The 23,169-nt window shown below is 50.0% G+C and overlaps 3 protein-coding genes across 3 annotated transcripts; 2 read left to right on the top strand and 1 right to left on the bottom strand.

Annotated features, from left to right (window-relative positions):
- Positions 1–1,667: 1,667 nt before the first annotated feature.
- Positions 1,668–23,169, bottom strand: LOC311612591 (histone H2B type 1-C/E/F/G/I). The gene is made up of 2 exons (XM_084865646.1): positions 21,610–23,169; positions 1,668–3,529 (listed from the first exon to the last, which is right to left on the bottom strand). Exon 2 carries the CDS (start codon positions 3,510–3,512, stop codon positions 3,132–3,134), a length of 381 nt encoding a protein of 126 aa, XP_084721772.1. The 5' UTR covers positions 3,513–3,529; positions 21,610–23,169; the 3' UTR covers positions 1,668–3,131.
- On the top strand, positions 3,789–10,502 carry LOC311612586 (histone H2A type 3). The gene is made up of 2 exons (XM_084865641.1): positions 3,789–4,364; positions 9,371–10,502. The coding sequence occupies exon 1, from the start codon at positions 3,849–3,851 to the stop codon at positions 4,239–4,241; it is 393 nt and encodes a 130-aa protein (XP_084721767.1). The 5' UTR covers positions 3,789–3,848; the 3' UTR covers positions 4,242–4,364; positions 9,371–10,502.
- On the top strand, positions 20,201–21,612 carry LOC311612579 (histone H1.4-like). The gene has a single exon (XM_084865630.1). The coding sequence runs from the start codon at positions 20,252–20,254 to the stop codon at positions 20,909–20,911; it is 660 nt and encodes a 219-aa protein (XP_084721756.1). The 5' UTR covers positions 20,201–20,251; the 3' UTR covers positions 20,912–21,612.

The raw sequence follows: 23,169 nt of genomic DNA, 5'->3' as shown, positions 1-23,169 counted from the left end.
GTTCCAAAGTATATTTACCTTACCAGCATAAACAAGACAACACATAGGACACTGAGTTCGCTATATTAACAAATAGACATTCCTACTGTGACAAAGGAAGGGCCACATGCTGACCAGCCCACCTCCGGGAAGGCCTGTGCGGGGCCTTTCTGATATTAGAAACCTTTAATTAAAAGCAGTCTAAGGTGGGTAGTCACGTCCCAGGCCGGTGTCCTCCCGGAAGAAGACCAACTTCCTCTTCTACTGAGTCTGCTGTCTTTTTGATCTAAGACAACACACCTTAGGAAGATTCAGGGGAACTAGTAACTTCCCTTTTCCTGACCCCTCAGGGCACAACCTGGGACCCAGGGCGGATGGGATTCCCTCATTGTCATTGTTATCACGTTAATTGCTGACTGTTAACTACCTGCACCCACATGTGTAAGTCATCACCTGGCCATCATTTCACTTTCTAGCCAATCCCAGGGGTTCCCCTGAGGGGAAATCGATCATTGTCTCACTAATAGAGAGCCCTAGACAGGAAACCAGAAGGCTAGTCCACAACCTTAGTTGCTCTAATCACTCATTATTTAGTTGAAACACTGTCAGCTCAAGCAGCCTCCAGCTCTGTTGTCTTATGTAAATTTCTGTTATTGGAGTTTCCTGCCCCAGGGCTATGGGTGTATCCCAGAGCCTCAATAAAAGGGATAGCTAGGACAGAGCAGGGTGTAATCCTCCCAGGAGAGGTGGGCTCTCCCTGGCCCCCAATACTCCCAAATTAATACTTTTCTGGTCTCTTTTCATTTGTGTGCGCACTTTTCCAGAACCCTGAACCACGCCGGACGTGAGAGGGGTTCTCACATCCCCCTCCCCCTTTGCTGTCTCTCACCTCCCTAATCATCATCCGTGGCTTTCGCATGCCCCACTCACGCCCCCTCCTTTGATTTAATGTACAAAACAAGGTGGGAACCCGCCAGTGTCCCAATACATTGAGATCCTGCTTCCCCAGAAATTGCCGACAGTGTGGCACAAATAAACTCACAAAAATTCTTTCCAGGTTGGGGTGATTCTGACATTAGCACAGTCATGTGAACACTGTGGCTGCGCCAGAAGGAGGGAGTGGTCACAGGAACGAGGGGGCTACCCATGCGAACGTGGGGCATGGCCCCAAGTGCACGGGACAGATCCCCTCTGCACACTGAAGGGAACACAAGCACATCTACCTCCCATTCCCATGTGTGTGCACATGTGCTTTCACCCATTAACCTGTGGTCATGGTAAACCAGCGAAAGCAAGAGTCGTGCAGAAACGGTCCCGGTTCCCACAGGCTTGGCCTGCAGTTACTCAATTTAATAACTCACCTAAATTCTTCAACAGACGTATAGACTGCCAATTCGGTATTTGAGCTGACACCCTGAATCCTTATGACACATTCAATCCTTCTCTCAACTTCCTTTTTCTAAATGATATGATCTACTAAAGGTGAATTTGGTTCAATGTCTAATTTACAATGGTAAATTTTTAAGTGAAGACATTAACTTATCTAACCAGTAAGCCATAATGGAAGAACCTTACTAAACTCAATTACTTTTTTAGAAAATAAATGCTACCTTGCATACACTAGAATAGTGTGCTAACATTTCCCATCATGGCAAAAATAGAAAAAGGCATAGAGGCATTTGTTGTTGTTTTTCTTTCTTTTTATTGTTTCCTTTTTTGTTTGTTTTTTCATACAGGCATTTTTAAAGCAAAATTAAGCCAGGGAGATGATCCAAAGGGTTATCTCGATTAGAAATGTGACTTTCCCTCTAGAAAGCTATATACCATACATTTAAATATTTAAGTTATTTAAAATAGTGGAATAGTTTGGTTTCGTTATTAACCTGTTATTTCCTAATATCTGTAACCTGTTAAATAAGATCACTAAACTCACCGTTTAACTAGGTGTGTTTTTTTTTTTTCTGTCACAACGTAAAAAGTTAACACATATAAAGTATCAGAATTCTGATTTTTGAGTTTATTTAAAATGTTTTTTAGCCTTTAGATAAGACACTTACCATTTAAATTGACATTGGAACAGATTAATTTCCTGCAGAGGTAAACAATTGGCTCAAAATTAGTTCGGACTTATAAAAACATAAACTATTCTCAATCGTGCAAGATAGAGGAGCTCACTGTGAACTTGGGACAATATTTAAAGTTAGGTGATAACAGAACCACAGAGTTATGCTGATCAGGTAACGAAGCAGACATGCAGTTCAGATCAGAGACCCCTCAGGAGCGCCGCTGCTGAGAAAATGGGTCTGATGCCCTTTTAGCTCGGTAGGAAATCCTGGGTTCTAGGCCCACGGCCTTTACAATAAGTTAAGGTTCGGGAACAAGATGTGCTTTATCCCTGCATCACAAGCCGTCTCTTTCCTGCCTCTTTGGTCCTGTTTACAATGACATTTTCCTTCTCCTCTAACCTGAGAGGACATGGACCTTGCCTTGGCCAGGGCTTTGCACATGTGCTCCAGGCCTAAGGAGGCCAGCGACACGCTTCCCAGGCACCGTGGCCAGACAGCTGCTTCCAGACCGAGGCCCCGCCTACTGCCAAGGAGAACTTGGGGGGAAAAAAACACACGATCCTTCTAAACTACACAGCATCTTATCCCTATTTTGTAAAATCCAGTTTTGTAATCGTCAACATTTCCTGTAAACATTAAGTACTTATAATGTAGTTTCCTTTTTATATTATTTCATTGACTTTTGATAGGGTGAGGAAGAGATAAAAATATCGGTGAGACACAGAGGCTGCCACCTGCAGGCCTGCTGGCGCTGCAACCCAGGACCTCTTGATCCATAGGACGCCCTATCCACTGAACCACCCCAGCTGGACACCCCCCGTTTCTAACAGAGAAAGAACCATTTAAAAGCAAGGGGCTGAGAACGCATCCTGGATTTGGGCAAAGTCTAGGCCAGGAACAGAGATCACAGGTACTTTAAGAGCGGGTCCCACATCCCAGCCTACAGCCTGACTGCTGTTAGACCTGTATGACCCGCTTTTACTAACTGGATCAGGCACCTTTTCAGGTTTCCGACCACAGCGCTCTTTGGAAAACGTGGGTGGCTCTGAAAAGAGCCTTTGGGGTCGGGAGCCGGGCCGCGGCGCCTCACTTGGAGCTGGTGTACTTGGTGACGGCCTTGGTGCCCTCGGACACGGCGTGCTTGGCCAGCTCGCCGGGCAGCAGCAGGCGCACGGCCGTCTGGATCTCGCGGGACGTGATGGTGGAGCGCTTGTTGTAGTGCGCCAGGCGCGACGCCTCGCCCGCGATGCGCTCGAAGATGTCGTTGACGAACGAGTTCATGATGCCCATGGCCTTGGACGAGATGCCAGTGTCAGGGTGCACCTGCTTGAGCACCTTGTACACGTACACCGAGTAGCTCTCCTTGCGGCTGCGCTTGCGCTTCTTGCCGTCCTTCTTCTGCGCCTTGGTCACCGCCTTCTTGGAGCCCTTCTTCGGGGCGGGCGCGGACTTGGCGGGCTCAGGCATTTTGAAGTCTCTGGATACTGAGAGAAAATGCAGCTGGGGCAAAACCTCTGCTACTTATAGGGACTTTATGCTAATGAGGGATGCAGAGAACCTCTTAGTTCATTGGCCGACAAGCGCGAAGGGTGTCCTCCTAGGGCCGGCCTATGCAAATGAGGCATGGAAATTACGATGTCCTATTGGTTGTGCGACTGAGCCCGTGCCTAGCTAATCAGACACCACCGTTTGCTCGCAGGACCTGCCTATAAAACCGGCCATGTTCGCCCTACTCCCAGAATTGGTCTGCTCAGGCCAGGATCTAGCTTTCTCTTTGCAGAAACCTTTTGCTTTTGCCTCTCAATGTCTGGACGCGGGAAGCAGGGGGGCAAGGCGCGCGCCAAGGCCAAGTCTCGCTCCTCGCGGGCCGGCCTGCAGTTCCCCGTGGGCCGCGTGCACCGCCTGCTCCGCAAGGGCAACTACTCGGAGCGGGTCGGGGCCGGCGCGCCCGTGTACCTGGCGGCCGTGCTGGAGTACCTGACGGCCGAGATCCTGGAGCTGGCGGGCAACGCGGCCCGCGACAACAAGAAGACGCGCATCATCCCGCGCCACCTGCAGCTGGCCATCCGCAACGACGAGGAGCTCAACAAGCTGCTGGGCAAGGTGACCATCGCGCAGGGCGGCGTGCTGCCCAACATCCAGGCCGTGCTGCTGCCCAAGAAGACCGAGAGCCACCACAAGGCCAAGGGCAAGTAATCGGACGGGCGTCGCTTCTTCCGGAAACGCTTTGAAACCCAAAGGCTCTTTTCAGAGCCCCCTCCCCACCTCCCGGGAAGAGCTGATGTCACTTTAGGTTAAAGAGGGGAAGCACACGGGAAGGTAAGTTTTTCTCCAAACCTGTGGCGGTGCAAATATTTATTTTAGAGCTTAAGAAAAGGCTCTGCAGTGTTGCTAAAAATGGAGCATCCTGCATAGATTGCTCCCTAACCACGCGTTTCAAACAGCCGCAGGGCCCAGAGCCTGTGAACTCAGCCCTGGGTTGAGGTCTCTAACCTTCAGGTCGCCTTGCAAGTTCGCTGAGGCCGGGGAGCCATGCTACCGCCGGGTTTGTAACCGCCCCGCCCTGTTCTCCCCAAGGGCGTGAGTCCGGGCTCCGGGTAAATAACAAGTCAGGTTCCATCTTAGAAGCTTCCGAGGGAGGCGAGGGGCCTCTAAGGCCGGTTCCAGGGCTGAGAAGACACCCTGAACCTAGACCCGGGTCGCATCTAGGTCGAACCTAGACTGGCCGATGCATAACCCTCCGCCTCTACTCTGTCCTCTGCAAACCCGGGCTCTGGATTGTGTCTTACTCTCGTTGGGTCAGTTAACCATTTGAAGCCCCTGACCTGTAGCTCAGCTATTTTATACAACTACTGTGTGCTTGGGAGCAAGGAGCTCTAACGCCTCGGTCCCCAGCGCAGCTGGAAAAGGAGTACGACAGGGCCTTTTGCTTCCCCCGTAACAGATGCCAGGGATCCCATCATTCAGCTGCGTCAACCCCAACAAGTGCTGATCTGGACCGAGGGGGGAAAATCCTTAGGATTCCCAGGCCAGCGGGGCTCAGGGGTTGATTATCAATCTATGAGCCAGGGGTTCAGGGTTCGATTCCTGGTCAGGGCACAGGCCCAGGTTGCAGGTTGGATCCCCAGTGTGGGGCGTGCAGGAGGCAGGCGATCAATGATCTCTCACCACTGATGCTTCTCTCTCTCCCCTCTTTTCCTCTCTGAAATCAATGTTAAAAAAAAGAAAAGAAAAAGAAAAGGTTGGTTGATAGCATGATAGCATAGAGGTCCTGGCATGAAATTGACACGAGAAAGTTTGCTGGTGAGAGATAAACTCAGTGGCTTCCCCAGAGCAGGCCTCTATCATGTCCTCAGGTGCTGGGGGTGAGGTGAGGTGGAGGAACCATTTTAATGGATGAGAGTGAAAAACCCAGGACCTCCAATCCCTGAGGACCGCCAGGTACCTGGGACGAAGCTGATCTAAGCCAGTGGTCGGCAAACTCATGAGCAGAGCCAAATTACAGGACAACGATTGACATTTCTTTGGAGAGCCAAATTTTTTAAACGTAAACTTCTAACGCCACTTCCTCAACATAGACTCGCCCACGCCGTGGTGTTTTCTGGAAGAGCCACACTCAAGGGGCCAAAGAGCCGCATTTGGCTTGGGAGAAAAAAAACAAGGTTTGCCCCAAAGTGGGAGAGAGAGTGAGTAGCAGAGATAGATGCCAAGGGCCGGGAAGAAAACGTGAATATATTGTTTTTGTGCTTATTTTTTTACACTTTTCTAAACAAACCTACGTTTCTATGAACATTGGAGCTCTTGTTTTTTTTTTGTTTGTTTGTTTTTTATATATTTTATTGATTTTTTACAGAGAGAAAGGGAGAGAGATAGAGAGATAGAAATGTCGATGAGAGAGAAACATCGACCAGCTGCCTCTTGCACACCCCCCACCGGGGATGTGCCCGCAACCAACGCACATGCCCTTGACCGGAATCGAACCTGGGACCTTTCAGTCCGCAGACCGACGCTCTACCACTGAGCCAAACCGGTTTCGGCGGAGCTCTTGTTTTTTCGAGGCCCACATACACTTAAACCTTGTTTATTTTGCTTTTGCGTTTGACACGCTTGGTCTACGTTAGGGGTTTACTGAGAAGCCAGGCCGAGGCCGAACCACCAGCTGGGTATCTGGGGCGTCCCAGACACATCGCATCCGCTTGACACAGCATCACCATGTATTACACTTCTTTTTATTTATTTATTTTTTAAAGTATATATTTTTGTTGATTTCAGAGGAAGGGAGAGGGAGAAAGAGAAATATCAACGATGACAGAGAATCACTGATTAGGCTGCCTCCTGCAGACCTGCCTATTGGGGATCGAGCCTGAAACCTGGGCATGAAACCCTGACCTCCTAGTTCATCCGTCGATGCTCAAGCACTGAGCTACCCGGGCCGGGTAATCCTCTTTTTATATTTTCAACTAATTTGTGCATCAATATCCTTTCTTTTATCTACCCCTCACTCCCTTTTTTTTTTTTTTAATTTTGAATATATATCTTTTTTTTTTTTTTTAGAGAGAGAGAGAGGAAGGGAGAACGATAGTTAGAAACATCTATGAAAGTCATTGATCAGCTGCCTCTTGCACTCCCCCTACTGGGGAGGTGCCCGCAACCAAGGTACATGCCCTTGACTGGAATCGAACCTGGGACCCTTCAGTCCGCAGGCCGACGCTCTATCCACTGAGCCAAACCGGCTGTTTTTTGTTTTTTATGTATCATTTGAACTCTTTTTTTTTTTTACAAGTATGTTAAATTTTATTATGAGTTGTAAATAATTACATGTATTTTAAGGTTAGAATTAGGTTAACATGTAAGGGTTTTTCATCTGTTGATCCTAACTTAGAATTACAAGTGCAAAGAAATATTCCTGTCAAGTATCATGTGTGAGTATTACTGGGAGATATTAGGAGTTCAGTGGAGGGTCCCCTCGTGCGTACTGACATTGACAATAAGCAGTCATATCTAGCCCAGGAATTCTTCCCTCTGTTTTATCCCCAAACCTGAATATTGTGCCAGATGGGTTAGCATCACAGGAGAGCTACCAAAAGACAGCCACTGCCTGCACTGACACTGGAAACCGGCACCATTAATAAGTAGAACCAATGGGCGGTGGGGGTGGGGGAGAGATAGTAGGGTCATTGTTACTCCAAAAGGAATTAGAACACACCATGTACACCTCCTCAGGAGGTGAATCCCAGGCAGGGAATTCATGTCGCCATGTTGACAACCCTCCAGGACTCAGTTTGGGCGGCGGGAGAGCACCCACATTTCTTGGGACCGAGGCCGGAGCGCCTTCCGTAGGGGTGAGGCCGCTTCTGAAAAAGGAAGTGTGCTGAGTCAGCCGCCGATCCCGTTACCTGCTTGCTGCCAGCTGGAGCTCACACCTCCCTGGGCTCTTCTCTCAGGGTCACCAGGCAGGGGCAGAGGGAAAACAAACAAAACCAACAGCCGCCAACCTGCCGAGCGGTTCAGCTATGCACTGACGGGGCACCATTTCTCACCCTCACACCCACGGGACTCAGGACCGCCGAGGAGGGACAGTCACGGTCCTATGAATTTCGGAGCCAACGTCCTGGCGATGCTGATGATTACAGATTGTCATCAGACACGTGGCCCAGCCGACTTAGCTCAGTATCTCCCTCTCTCTCTCCTTTTCTTTCTGAAATCAAGAAAAATATGTATTTTAAAAATAGACGCTTGGCCTTTTGTCCAACAGCTAGCGTTGGGCAAACAGGTAAATAAGAAGGGTAAACAGTGGACGCTTGGGGAGAGGGGGTGTCTACCATCTAGAAACAAAAGCCCCACTAGCAATGGGCCATAGGCTGGTGGGTGTGACAAAACCAGCGCGTTGCCACCGGAGACGCCTGTCCGCTCTGCCCCTAAGGGCACCTCGCCCGCCGCGCCTCAGTGGAAGGCAGTGACATTCATGTGCAGGGCGAGTTCTTTCAGACTCATCTCCATGCTGGCTCTGCACGCCCGCCCTGTGGAATGGATCCTCAGCATGTGTGGTGTGCGGGACATGTACTCAGATCGACTCTGTTGTCAACATTTATTTCTGCACAGAAATGGAATGATCACTGGGGGTGGGAGGGGGGGGTTGGCAGGCTGGAGAGGGCCAATGGGGGGAGGGGAAAGAGGGCATATGTAACACCTTCAACAACAAAGGGTTATTTAAAAATAAAACATAAATAAAAATAAATGGGGTAATCACTCAGTTTCGGGGATTTATGATTTTGTTCCTGGGGCTTGTACCATTCTAGTCACCACTCAATCTGAAGTCCTAGTTGCTAAATTTGGTTGTTTCTAGAGCCATTTTGCCCAATACAGTAGCCACTACCCACCTGTGGCATTTTATTTATTTTTTTAAATATATTTTTATTGATGTCAGAGAGGAAGGGAGAGGAAGAGAGAGACAGAAACATCAATGATGAGGGAGAATCATGGATCGGCTGCCTCCTGCCCACCCCACACTGGGGATCGAGCCCACAACCTAGGCACGCGCCCTTGACCAGAATTGAACCTGAGACCCTTCAGTCCGCAGGCCGATGTTCTATCCACTGAGCCATACCAGGTAGGGTCCCCCCATGGCATTTAAAATCTAAATAACGTGATTAAACGTCTGAGTCCTCAGTTGCACTAACCACGTGTCGAGTTGTCTGTGGCTTCTGTGCTGGACCACAAGGGCACAGAGCGTGCCTGTCACCCCAGGAAGTCCCTCTGGTAACTCGGAGCCCAGCACGGCTTGTCCCTGTGGACTGACGTGTCCAAGGGCTCGTAACCAGCTTCCTCCAGGGGCACCCGAGAATACAGTCGCCAGATAAGGTACAGGATGCTCGGTTACATTTAAATGTCAGGCAGGCAATAAGTCATGGTTGTATTATAGCTGTAGCCCTGAAACATTGCATGAGACAGTCTACACTAAAAAATTGTTGCCCGCCAGCATGGCCCAGGGGGTGAGTGTTGACCTGTGAACCAGGAAGTCAGGATTTGATTCCCAGTCAGGGCACAGGCCTGGATTGCAGTCTCCATCCCCAGTGGGGGGCATGCAGGAGGCACCAGATCCATATTCTCTCTCATCATTGATGTTTTCACCTCTCCCTCTTCCTTCCTCTCTGAAATCAATAAAAATAGGTATTTTTTGAAAAACTCTTCAAAACAAAAAACTGTTCTTTATTTGAAATACATCTTGTGTTTGTATTTGCCAAATCTGGCAGCCTTATCTTTTGTTGTTGTTTTTATTTTATTGTATTGTATTTATTCTTTTTTCTTTTTCATTTCTTGGCAAGCTTCTCTGAAGAGCAAACTCGGAGCCTCTTCCGGGAGCCCCGGCCGCTCTCCGCGGGGAGTGTTGTGTTTATGTACAGAAATGAGGCGAGAGGTGTGTGCGTGTTCTGCTCGTGTCCGGGAAGACTGAGGGAGCCGGGCTCAAGGACGCGGACTTTGGTCTCCTTTCTCCCCTTCGGGTGCAGAGCTTCTCAGGCACAGCTGCCTGCGTCCGGAGTGTCTGTCAGCCGCGTCAGGTCCCGGGATCACCTGGAGGGATGGCATCGCCTTCCCGACATCCTCGACTGAGGCTGCACCTGCGGGAGTTTCCTCTGCGAGAGTTTGCTCTGGGTCCGTCTCTTCGTGTGCCCACGTGTGCCGTGTGGATGCGGAGCGGAAGGTCGGGGAGGAACTTGTTGAGGGGCAGCTCTCTTTTGTGCAAAAATGTGTCTAATGTATCAAATGAGTCATACTTTCAGAGGGTGCACGCAAATCAAATAGCAAGGTAAATATGGAGAATCTAGCCCGGCCGACACGCGTCTACCTAGGATCCAGGAGGTCACCGGTTCATATTCCCGGTCAGGGCACATGCCTTGGCTGCAGGCTCCATCCCCAGTGTGGGCACGCAGGAGGCAGCCGATCCTTGCTTCTCTCTCACATGGATGTTTCTGTCTCTCTCCCTCTCCCTTCCTCTCTATAATCAATAAAACATATATTTAAAAACAAAGAGAGAACCTATTTCCACTGGACTATCCCACTGTTCCCCACGTCATCATTTTCCTTGCCTTCCTGCCCACTGTTCATTCATGCAGAGGCGGGTCCAGGATGAATGGATATGTATTCCCCTCCGCGCTTCATTCTTAAAAGAGAGTGGACGAAGAATAAAACAAATTCAGAAAAGGAGAGTGGACTGACTGTGCACACTGCTCTGCACTGGCCCTCGTTGGTAACAGTTCATCCCGGAGACCTTTCCGGACATGGAGGCAGGGAGCACTGAACATCGCCCGCCCGGTGCTGAGCTGTGTGGGTCGGAGGTCACGGGACCTGTTCCCCGGGGTCGACACCACAATATTAAAAGCCCATTCTGGAATGATGAGCCTGGCTTACAGGAAGTGGAACATTGTTCTCTTATTCTGCTGGGATGATGGAAAGTGAATGGAGTTCAAGTCACCGTTGGGTTGGCCTCAGTGGTTTGGTCCAGTTCACATGTGGAGTCTCTTCCTATGTGGAGTCTCCATATGAACTGGTTTGGCCCAGTTCATATGTGGAGCCTCACAGAACCAACAAGGGTCACGCGCAGGCATGGTGTGGAACTCTAAAGGGCAGCGACTTTCCAACACCAGCCTGGCGTGGGCAGAGGAAGTGGTACCCATGGGGAGGGAGGACAACAGGAGGAGAGTGAGAGGAGAGGACGGTGGGATTTTACAGATCTGCCCACCCTCGGAAACGGGAGGAACCTAAACCAGAGGGCGACCTGCGTCTGGGTCAGCAACCCCCGCAGGGGAGGCAGCGCCTGGAGCACGGCCTGGCAGGCAGGGGGGAAAAGGGCCCTGGACGCCTCCCACCAGGTGCCCAGTGCAGACGCAGCTGCTCCTTCCATTCTTTCCTTTCTTAAACTAAGTATTTTTAATATATTTTTTATTGATTTTAGAGAGGAAGGGAGAGGAGAGGAAGGGAGAGGAGAGGAGAGGAGAGGGGAGGGGAGGGGAGGGGAGGGGAGGGGAGGGGAGGGGAGGGGAGGGGAGGGGAGGGGAGGGGAGGGGAGGGGAGGGAAGGAGAGGGGAGGGGAGGGGAGGGAAGGGGAGGGGAGGGGAGGGGAGGGGAGGGGAGGGGAGGGGAGGGAAGGAGAGAGATATCAATGATGACAATCACTCATTGGCTGCCTCCTGCACCCTCCACACTGGGAATGGAACCCGCTGACCGAACCCCACCTCCTGCCCCAGGCCTTCACCTCCTGCCCCAGAACCCCACCTCCTGCCCCAGAACCCCACCTCCTGCCCCAGGCCCCCACCTCTTGCCCCAGACCCCCACCTCCTCCTCCAGACTCTCACCTCCAGCCCCAGACCCTCACCTCCCCACTGTCTGTGTCCATGGGTGATGGTCTCTGCACACAGGTCTTTGGTGATCACCTCCCACCCGCCCACACTCTGTTCTGTGCTTCCTGTCCCTGGATCCACCCTGTTCACCAGTTAATTAGGTTCCATACGTGAGTGGCAACTCACAGTTTTGGTTGTTGAGTTAACTAAAAAGAGCCGGGACCGGTTTGGCTCAATGGATAGAGCGTCGGCTTGGGGACTGAAGAGCCCCGGGTTCGATTCTGGTCAGGGGCATGTACCTTGGTTGCGGGCATATCCCCAGTAGGGGGTGTGCAAGAGGCAGCTGATCAATGACTCTCTCTCATTGATGTTTCAAACTCTCTATCTCTCTCCCTTCCACTCTGTACAAAAATCAATAAAATATATTAAAAAAAATAAAATAAAATAAATAAAAAGAAAGACAGTTTTTACTTTCACAGATATCCCAGCCCTTAAAAAGAGTGTCCCAGAGAAAACCAAGATGGTGGCATAGGTAAACGCCTAACTGCAGCCTCACACAACAATTTCAAAAAAATACAACTAAAAAACAAAATGGACATTATCCAGAACTATAGGAAAGTTGACTGACTGGAAATTCTACAACTAGAAGGAAAGAGAAAGCCAGAAGGAAAATCAGAGGATCTGTAAAAGCCTAAGGTACGGAGACACGGTGCGCGAGTGGGGAGAGGACTGAGCTGGAGAGGAAGAGGTGGCTGAGTGCCTGGCTGGCTTTCCCTAGCGGAAAGGAGATAAAAGTTCTGGACTGTGCTGAACCCCAGTTCCGACAGCACTGAACCCCAGTTCTGGGCGAGACCCTGGGGACCCAGACACATATGAAGGGAGTCTGGGCTGTAAGGTGGAGGGGATGAAAAGCAGTCCCAGAGGCGCGCACATTATGCACAGTGGACGGACTGTTGACTGCCCTAGCCAGAGGGAGACAAAAGCTCTAGGCGGTGCTGAGCCCAGTTCTAGGCCAAACCCTGGGGACCCAGGCTCATAAGGAGGGAGTCTGGGTTGTAAGGCGGAAACTCAGGGGAGCAACGAAAGGAAGTCCCTGAGGTGCGCACATTGCACCCAGAGAACGGACAGTTGGCTGTGCCGCTGGATTGACCTAGCAGGAAGGAAACAAAAGCTCCAGACTGCTCTGAACCCCACTTCCAACTGAACTGAACCCTAGTTCCGGGCTCATTGGGGGAGAGCCTTGACTGTTTGGTAGCAGGCAAAACTCAAGGGCAGCTTTCTCTCAGAGGTGCGTGCTGTGAGTTCTGAAGGACCCTGAGGAACACTGAGACTCAGGAATCTCATAGGGCGGGGCTGACGGAAGCCAAGGCTGTAGGCTCCACCCTGAAACTCCGTCCCATCCAAGCTGAGCACAGAGACTTTTACAATTTTCCAAGTCTAGTCGAATAAGGCTGTCTCCTGGCATAGACACAGCTGGTCCTCACAGCCAATTGGCCTGGAGGTCAGTTCCTCCCAGTGATACCAACAACAAGCAAGACTTAACTACAAAAGACTGTATACACAGTCCACAAAGGGGTGCACCAAGCGTGTCCACCTCAGATAATTGGGAGGCTGACCCACTGAATCATATAGGACACCTTAGCACACAAAGCCACCCTACCAACTCAGGGAAGCAGTGAAAATGCCGAGCCAAGGAAACAGATCACAAACAAAAGAAATGGAGGACAAAAAGTGACTAGATATAGAGTTCAAAACAACGCTTATAAGGTTTTTAAAGAATTTCCTAGAAAAGGCCAATAAAATAAATGAGATCTATGAGGATATGAAAAGGGATCAACTAGAAATAAAGAATACATTGTCTGAAATAAAAAATATTATACAGAGTCCTAAAAACAGAATGGAAGATCGCAAGAATCAAGTCAAAGATTTGGAACATAAAGAGACAGAGGACACACCTCCGCAGAAGCAAGAAGATAAGAGAATCCAGAAAGTTGAAGATAGTGTAAGAAGCCTCTGGGACAACTTCAAGCGAACCAACATCAGAATTATGGGGGTCTCAGAAGAAGAGAGAGCAAGATCCTAAAAACATACTGGAAGAAATAGTGACAGAAAACTTCCCCTACCTGGTGAAAGAGTTAGACTTACAAGTCCAGGAAGCACACAGAACCCCAAACAAAAGGAATCCAAGGAGGACCACACCAATACACATCATAATTAAAATCCCAAGAGCAAAAGACAAAGAGAGAATATTAAAAGCAGCAAAAGAAAAGCAGGTAGTTACCTATAAAGGAGCACCCATACAATTGTCAGCTGATTTCTCTACAGAAACCATGCAGGCCAGACAGGAATGGCAAGAAATATTCAAGGTGATTAATAGCAAGAACCTACAGCCAAAAATAATCTACCCAGCAAAGCTATTATTCAGAATCGAAGGCCAGATAAAGAGCTTCACTAATAAAAAAAAAAGCTAAAGGAGTTCATCACCACCAAAGCAGAATTATATGAATTGCTGAAGGGGGTTCTTTCGGAAGAGAAAGAAAATAAAGATAAAAATTATGAACAACAAATATGTAACTATCAACAATTGAATCTAAAAACCAAGGGAATTAAAAAAAATCTGATGAACAATATTAACTGGTGAATTTAATAGAATCAGAGGTATGGAAGGGGAGTGAACTGACGATTCTCGGGGAAAAGGGGAGTGGGGGGTGTGGGAAGAGCCTGAACATAAACTGTGCACCTATGGATGAGGACAATGGGGGGTGGGGAAAGGGCAGAGGGTGGGGTGGGAACCTGGTGGAGGGGAGCGATGGAGGGGGGGAGAGGAACATTTGTAATAATAAGAACAATAAAGATTTATTTAAAATACATATATAATCATTAAAAAAAAAACAATGGAAAAATGTCCATTTTTTAAAATCCATTTTGGATTTTTTCCCCCCAAAAAAACAGACTATGGGGGAGGGAATGGGAGGAAAAAATAAAATAAAATAAAAAGATTTGGGAGTCATCAGTAAATAAAAGTATTTAAAGGAAATAAGTGCCTACAGATCCCTCCTGGCTCTTCCCTGCGTCTTAACCACACCGGCTCGGCGGGAAAGGGTGGTTTTTATTCAGAGTGACCACCTGGGACCAGAAGGGGAGACGCTGGGCTAGGGGTTCCGGTTGTCGACGGGCAGCCGGGGCCCAGCCCTCGGCCTGTGGCTGCTCCGGTCCTCACTCCTCCGAAGGTCATACCCGTTGGCCAGTCGGTCACCACCGCCAGTGAGCTTGGCAGTCACTCCCCGAGCTGGGCGGGCCCCTGAGGAATTTGATAAATACTAAGATTCTGAGACCAACTGGAGTTCCTGGCTCAGAATCATCTGGAACAAGACAAATCTGCACGATTGCTAAAACACACACACACAGGAGGAAACTGGTCTTGCAAGCCGTGTCAGGCCATAAAAACTGTGAACAAGGCGCTGCCCGGGGGCAGGAAGAGAGGGTCGCTATCGCTGGCCCCAGGAAAATCTTCGGATATGGCCTGGGGACCCCCAACACACGGGGGCCTGCCTGTAAGCCCAGGACAGGGGCAGAACCATACCTGCAAGACAAAGACCCCAGAAGGTTATATACAGTGAAGCCCTCTGCGTGTTCCTTCACTCTGATTTGGAAATTATTCCCCGAATCCACTGGTGTTAGTAAACGGGATCCCTCCCTTTCCCCGTGCTTGGTGTTTCTTTGTCCTTTTTTTTTTTTTTTTTTTTTAATATATATTTTATTGATTTTTTACAGAGAGGAAGGGAGAGAGATAGAGAGCTAGAAATGTCGATGAGAGAAACATCGACCAGTTGCCTCTTGCACCTCCCCTATCAGGGATACATGCCCTACACCGGAATCGAACCTGGGACCTTTCAGTCTGCAGACTGATGCTCGACCACTGAGCCAAACCGGTTTCTGCTCTTTGTCCTTCTGCAACACTAAAAGCCCAGCACACAAAACCTACATTTATACCCAAGGTGACTGCAGGTAAAACCTCTCCCGGAAACATACCCTCAATCAACCAGGATGGGATTTTCTGGTCAAACACCAGTAAGATCATCTGCACCTGGTCCTCTCCACAGAGTGAAGAGCCCATCTGGCCCGGCAGGCGAGGCTCAGAGGTTGAGCAGCCATCTATGAAGCAGGAGGTCACGGTTCGTTTCCTGGTCAGGGCCCAGGCCCGGGTTGCAGGCTCCATCCCCAGGGTTGGGTGTGCAGGAGGCAACAACTGCTCCACATTTCTCCCTCATCACTGATATTTCTATCTCTGTCTCCCTCTCCCTTTGCCTCTGAAATGAATAATAATATCAATATCTATAAAAGGCTAAGATGCTAAGTGTCCCACCTTCTGGGTAATGACGTCATGTAACATTGCCCGGCTTCCACTCCCTAGCGACTAGCCTCCTTGGTGTTTCTTCATTCCAGGAACACGACTTGCTTTATAGTGTGAACGAAAAGAGCCACATGCTAACCTGACAAGCTCAGGGGAGGCCTGCGTGGCAGTCTTGCAAACTCAGACCTAAAATAACCACAAAAGATGGTTTGAAAATTAAATATCTAACTACAAACAGGTTATAGTGGGTAATCATGTCCTAGACTGATATTTCACCTGACAAAGATCAACTTAGATCTTCTTTATTGAGCTCATTTGCTTTTTTGCCTCTAAGATAACATATCTGTGAGATGTCTAGGTAACTTGTAACTTCCTTTTTACCCTGGACCCTTCAGGGCACAACTAATGGCCTCGAGATATTCCCTCATTGTTATTGTTATCAAGTTAATTGTCAACTGTTAATCATGAGTTTCCTGTATCCATCTCTGTGAAAGAAGCTCATGTCCATCATTTCGCCTTTTACCCTATCCCAGGGGTTTCCCTGCTTCGCTCTGTCCCACCTCCCTAATCTATCACCAGTGAATTTCATGTAACTCACATATGTCCCTTTCCTTTGATTGCAATGTATAAATGTAAATGTAACCCTGCATTTTCCGGAGCATTATCTCAATCCGTTGAGGTTCTGCTTCCCTGCATATGTCAACAGTTTGGCTCAAATAAACTCACAAAAATACTTTACAGGTTTCAATGTTTTTCCCCCCTGTTAACACTATCCAGGTGCAAACATTTCACAGTTTAATCAAATTTTCCCGTGCCTCATCTCATTTGATCCTCACAGAAGTCTTGGAGTGGGTAGACAGGAGAGTCGTTGGAATCCTGTTTTCTTTTTATTAGCCAGAAAACAGAGACTTAGAAAGCTTAGAAACTTGACCCGACTGAAAATAATTCAGAAAAGGTGGACCATGAAAATGACTTCAGGTTTTCTCACTGCACTGAATATAGTCAAACACTGCTGCAGTTAAATATTTTACCCTTTGTTCTCCCTGCGTGATCTATAATAATAATCTGCTTCGTATTGATATTTACTGCTGTGTAGCTGACAATTACCTGGAAGAGAAGTTGGGGTGCCTCACTGGGCTGGAAAAAGTTTAGCTACATCAGAAAGCAGGTCTAATGAAGCAAGTTCATTCTATGTCTATAAAGGGCTAAGTTGATTCACGCATGCCCAACACATATAATGCTCTTGCTGGTGCCAATCCCACGCTTGTTTCCATCTGTCACTGTCAATCATGACTTTGGTTGACACTCTTATAGAAAAGGGGCAAATAGCAACATTAACATTTCTTCAGATTAATTTCCTCTCAATGTGCACGAATTCGCCACGGGGTCCCGGCAGCGTCGGCTGCGATTTGGTGGGATGTCACTCGGGATAGTGGCCGGGACTGTGTCCCACTGGGGGAAGCCGAGTGTTGCTTTGTGGGCACCAGGTCCCTCCCCAGTGGCATTTCTCTGTGCAGTGCCAGCAGCTCTTGCATTGAGCGACTGCCCTCTGGTGGTCAGTGTGCGTCACTGCAAGTGGTAGGACCGAGGGAGGGACACTTAGCAAATTAGCCTTTTATATAGATCGACTGTTGGCCTAGGGCATGAAATTCGTGCACATTAAAAGGGGGTTAATCAGAGGAAATAATTTAATATTGCTATTTGCCCTTTATAATAGAAGTGTCAGAGGTGAAAGAAAATTAGTAAAATGTATATCAACACCTTCCTTTTGTCAGAGTCTGGGACACACCACAGGACCCAGAGTCAATTCCCCATCCACCCACATGCACCTCAAAATCACGTGAGACCCAGAACCCAGCGCCCCCCATCCCCCACTCCCATTGGGCTGGATCCAGATCCGGCCAGTCCCACCCTTGTCAAGCCCTGCCAGACAGGGGCAGTAGCCTCAGGAACCCTGGCCCAGCACCAGGATGGGGGTAGGGGGGAGGCAGGCCTGAAGTCCCCTGTCTCACCCCACCTGGTGGGGGGTGCAGCCTGAGTTCCCCTAGCAGAGCACCAGCACAGGAAGTGCACTTTGAGGTCCCCTGTCAAGCTCTGCGGGGTGGGGGGTGCGGCCTGAGGTCCCCAGCTTGATGCCAGGGCAGGAGGTGAAGCCTGAGGTCCCCAGCTTGATGCCAGGGCAGGGGGCGAGCCTGAGGTCTCCTGCCAAGCCCTGCAGGATGGGGGAGGGCATAGCCTCAGGTCCCTGCTGATTGCTCATTAAGGCTCCTTAAGGGAACCTCGCTTCAGCTGGGGGTGCAGCCATCTTTGTGATGGAGTGATGGTTAATTAGCATATTCCCTCTTTATTAGATAGGCTGTGGCACAGGGAACACTTATCATTCAAGGGCATGAGCCGGTTCCATTGAAACTCCTTAGACACGAAGGCGTTAAACATTTGATATTTTACATCACTTCTGTACCACATTCAGCATTAATTTAAATAAGATGATTTTTAAACATCTCGCGAATGTTTCATCATGTAGATATGTCTTCTCCTTTTTATTTCAGAAGGACTGGTGTATTGCAATGTGATCCACCAGCATCGGCCAAAAGAAATCAGCAAGAATGCAGGCAGGACCTAACTGGTTTGGCTCAGTCGATAGAGCATTGGCCTGCGGACTGAAGCGTCCCGGGTTTGATTCCGGTCAAGGACATGTACGTTGGTTGTGGGCACGTCCCCAGTGGGAGGCGTGCAGGAGGCAACTGATCAATGTTTCTCTCTCGTTGATGTTTCTGATTCTCTATCCCTCTCCTCTCCCTTCCTCTCTGTAAAAAAATGAATAATATATATTTTTTTTAAAAAGAAAAAAAGAATGCAGGTAGATTTCTTAACGTGCACCTCCATTTCCCAGGACTTTATGGGCATCCTCTGTAGGGTCTGTTGGGTGTAAAACTATGGGGCAATAAAACTAAAAGTCAATGTGATCGCCCAAAACCAATGTTAGAACCAGCTGCCACACCCACAGAATAATATCCTATCGATGTAGGCACTGGCCAACATTGTGGGGCTTTTTGTTTTGTTTTGTTTTTTCTCTCTCAAGGGCAGGGCTTGCAGTTTCTCGAGACAAGTCCACCCAGTTCATTTCGCTGGAAAAGTTCCTTGGGTTGGGTGTTCATTGCCAACGGTACTTCTGTGTTGGACAGCTACCCAAGGACACTGCTCTCCGGAAACCTTGTTAATAGGAGCAAACACGTCTTCAGAGGGCGGGACTCCACTTCCATAGCCCCTGGAAACTCTGCTTCTGGGAGGGATGGGAAATGAGCCGTCACTCAATCCCCCGAGTAACATGTTTTCTTCTTCATGCAGCGCTGGGAGGCATCGGGCCATGATCCTCAGGAGGGAAGCTATCTGGTGGGTGGACTAGTTCTTGATCCGCTATTCAATAATACGGGGCCTGGGTTCCTCTAACAATAGGAGTCGGAGCCTTATAAGCTCAACTTCTGATTTAAGTCCCTTTATGGCCAAATTTCCAATCTACCTAGGCTATTACAATGGGACCCTAAGGTATGGGCTGAGAAAACTTAGCAAGACACCTCAAAGTGCACCTCTAAGCGCACCTCCGCTGCCAGGGGCTTGGTGGACATCCCCTGTGGGGTTCGTGCAAATAAACCTTTTCCCATTTCTGTGCACCCTGTGCTAGGCCTCCCCTTCCCTCCCAAGACCCTGAATCGGAGGCATCTGAACTCCTGGAGCAGTTGTCCAGGGAAAGGGAACCAGCAGCCCCGCCCCCAACCCTTGGGAGCAGACAGTGAACGAACTATAGAAAGGAATTGTTTAAAATCGCGGGTGCTGCCCACAGAGAGAAAACCGTGGGCGCACAGGCTGATGTCTCGGGGCTCCAAAATGGGACCCCTCGTGGGCAATAATTCGTTTGGCATTAAAGGAATCCAGCTCTATGAACTCAAATGCCCTCGGCTCCATAGGCAGGACTCTCCGAGGAACCTGTGTTACTTCCCTCACTTAAGGGCAGATTTGTAATAAAAATCTTCATCCCAGGGGCACGGTTTTTGGATGTATGAGAAGCTAACCACTTGGAGAATCCTACGTGAGAGGTCAGAAAACTCCACCGTTAAAGATCGGTGCATAATTTACGCAGAAAATAGAAAGTTTTGTTTCTCAGAGTTGAATTCTGACGCGCACGGTGGGAAATATGGCTAGTTTTTCGCATAAAGGTGTGTCGTTCCCGAGTCACGGGACTACTGGGAGAAGCCTGAGACTTCGGGGATCCCTCTCTACGCAAAACCGGGCAAGGCGGTGCAGGGGATTTTGATATTTTGAGCATTTTTCGAGGTGTAACAAACACAACTCGGGATCCGACAGGACACTCTGCAGCTGCCAGCGAGGCGGGCTGGACAGCGCACCAATCACGGCGCAGCTCCGCCCTATATAAGCGCGCGGGCGCGGCGGCGCGGCCTGAGTCCCGGCCAGTGTCGCTCTTCCGGCTCGAGTTCGCTCCCACGCCCGCCCGCAGCATGTCCGAGACCGCGCCCGCCGCCCCCGCCGCGCCGGCCCCCGCCGAGAAGGCTCCGGCGAAGAAGAAGGCGCGCAAGCCCGCCGGCGCCGCCAAGCGCAAGGCGTCCGGGCCGCCGGTCTCCGAGCTCATCACCAAGGCGGTGGCCGCCTCCAAGGAGCGCAGCGGCGTGTCGCTGGCCGCGCTCAAGAAGGCGCTGGCGGCCGCGGGCTACGACGTGGACAAGAACAACAGCCGCATCAAGCTGGGCCTCAAGAGCCTGGTGAGCAAGGGCACCCTGCTGCAGACCAAGGGCACCGGCGCCTCGGGCTCCTTCAAGCTCAACAAGAAGGCGGCCTCCGGCGAGGCCAAGCCCAAGGCCAAGAAGGCGGGCGCGGCCAAGGCCAAGAAGGCGGCCGGGGCGTCCAAGAAGACCAAGAAGCCCGCGGGCGCGGCCACCCCCAAGAAGGCCGCCAAGAAGACCCCGAAGAAGGCCAAGAAGCCGGCGGCGGCCGCGGGAGTCAAGAAAGCTGCCAAGAGCCCCAAGAAGGTGAAGGCCGCCAAGCCCAAGAAGGTCGCCAAGAGCCCCGCCAAGGCCAAGGCAGTGAAGCCCAAGACGGCGAAGCCGAAAGCCGCCAAGGCCAAGGCATCCAAGCCAAAGAAGGCGGCCAAGAAGAAGTAGGAAGTCCCTTTGGCCAACTGTTAGGAACACAACCCCAAAGGCTCTTTTCAGAGCCACCCACCGGTCTCCCGGGAAGAGCTGTGGCACTTCTTATTCCGTGGTCGGCTCGGGGGCTGGGGCAGTGGGTTCCCGGGTTCGGAGGCTCCGGGGTTGGGGTTGTATCTGGTCTCGGTACGTTACAATGTTTGAGCAGGAGTGGGGTTTAGCAGGGCCGGGAGGCTGGCTTAGGATCTAATTCCGGTTTGTCCATTTGATCTGCAGTGCAAAAATACTTAGCAACAAAGTTGCCCCACACGGACCAGCCGGAGTGCAGTATTTCTATTGCTATGGGTGTTTGGCGACCCCTATAGGCGCGTGAGTGCCTACGACGTCTTTAACCTCTTGGGACATCACGAAACTTTAGAATTAACATTCGGGTGGCTATAAAGGGGAAGATACGCTAAGTAGCTAAAATACTATATATAGGACTTTATATTTTGGGGAGGGCAGTAGTAGACGGAACCACCAGGGACCCAGTGCTGGGGAGGAGCCTGCAACCGAGGTAGGAATCGAACCCGGGACCCTTGGATATACAGGCCCACAACCTACCCAGAGTGCCACACCGGCTAGGGACAAATATGGGAGTTTTGAAAGGCTGAGGATGCCAAGTTTCAGTCGCACAGCACGTTGCTGAGTGCCTGGGCGTGGGCGCGCCATACCTCGTTTCTCAGCCACAGGCTTGTGCCAGCCAGCTCCTGCGCCCGAGATGTAAGCTCGGCCGCTAGGTGTCCGCGGGCGCGCCGATGGCCTCCGCCCACAACCGTGCAGCGGGTGCGCTGTCAGGAAGTTGCACAGGCTCTGAAGCGCACAGCACAGCGCTAGCCCAGGGCTCTCTTAGCTCTGGGTAACATCTGATTGGGTCCAGCGCAGTAATCAGCCAATGGAATGGTACGATGAAAGGCTTATTTACATGCTCATTTGTGACGACAACCTACGAATAACCCAATCAGGATCGAAACCTTGCTAGCCTCATTTGAATGTTTCGTCTATAAATAATTGTGCCACGGTTGAGGGATCGTTTTCATCAGTATTAGCTAGAGTGACATCTGTGGCCCTTGTGCCCGATCCCGCCTAATCGGCGCCTTCGGAGCCCGACAAGCTGATTATTTGGGGCTGAAGGCATTGTTAGCCTTGGGCACAAGAGAGGGTACTACCCCCCACCCCCCACCCCCATATTACATGCAACTTGAGTTAATGACCTCTCCCATAGGAACATCCGGAAGAACCTGTTTGGCCTGTTTATGGGGCGGGACAAACTTCCATGGACCTGCCCTTCTTAAGCTGCCACAACCAAGGCTTTGAATGTCTTGTATCCCTGTTGCCCTTTCTATCTCCAAACCTCCCACAGATGCAAGCTGTCTGACTTAGGCATGCGGGGGTCCCTGTGTGCACGGCATTCAATGTGCATTTCTCATGTTAATCTCTTTTCTCCCGATGAGATTATTTTTGAAGCAGAAGAACCAGAGGAGGGAAAGCAGACTTTCCCCCCTTCCACACAATGGCAAATGGGTGCCATTGAAATCCAGAATAATACTTTCAATATTCTTAAACGCCGTGAAGAGAGCCACTAAGAAAGCAAAGAGCTCTCTAGCCCAGGGGGCTGACCATGTGACACCCCACACACCCCGGCTGGCTTTTAACTAAAGCTGAGCTTTGCTTTTAGGGGGTTTATGAAACCTCTCCATGATGGGGAGCCTGATAAATCTTTCTAGGTGAAGCTGGGCACCAGTGCAAGAGCTACATCCTTGGGGTGGAAGGATGAACTAGAAATAAACACACACACACACAATCAATCACACTGGTTATTGCAAGGAAGAGTCTGCCCGAGTTTCACCACCGGGGGTTTGGACTAACAGCCCAGCTGACTTGCTCCTGGCAGTAACACCACAGGGATTCACGCAGGCTGGGAACTGAGTGTAGGGATAACCCACACTGGTTCTGAGCCCTGGAGCCACCTGGTAAAGGCAAATATAAATCCTTCCTAAAGAAAAAAAGCTATGTTTTAGGCCTTGGGAAATCTCCCGGGACATAATATCAAATCACAACCAAAACAAACCAAATACACTATGAACCAGGAAGCCATGGCAAGAACAAGAGCAACAGACAGTTGCCAGGCAAGCTGGCCAAAACGTGTTTTCGGGCTTGGCCGGGGAGGGGGGCGGGAGTGTAGCTGGATTATTCTTGCTCATTTCAAAATGAGTAAAAAGGCAATTAAAAGA

The sequence above is a fragment of the Pipistrellus hanaki genome (genome assembly GCF_964339955.1).
Source record: "Pipistrellus hanaki genome assembly, chromosome: 18".
NCBI classification, from domain to species: Eukaryota; Metazoa; Chordata; class Mammalia; order Chiroptera; family Vespertilionidae; genus Pipistrellus; species Pipistrellus hanaki.
This window is presented reverse-complemented; position numbering and strand designations above follow the sequence as displayed.

What these genes read in the sequence shown, in the direction of transcription:
- LOC311612586 (XM_084865641.1), top strand. Translation starts at nt 3,849, where the DNA reads ATGTCTGGACGCGGGAAGCAGGGGGGCAAGGCGCGCGCCAAGGCCAAG.
- LOC311612579 (XM_084865630.1), top strand. Translation starts at nt 20,252, where the DNA reads ATGTCCGAGACCGCGCCCGCCGCCCCCGCCGCGCCGGCCCCCGCCGAG.
- LOC311612591 (XM_084865646.1), bottom strand. Translation starts at nt 3,512, where the DNA reads ATGCCTGAGCCCGCCAAGTCCGCGCCCGCCCCGAAGAAGGGCTCCAAG.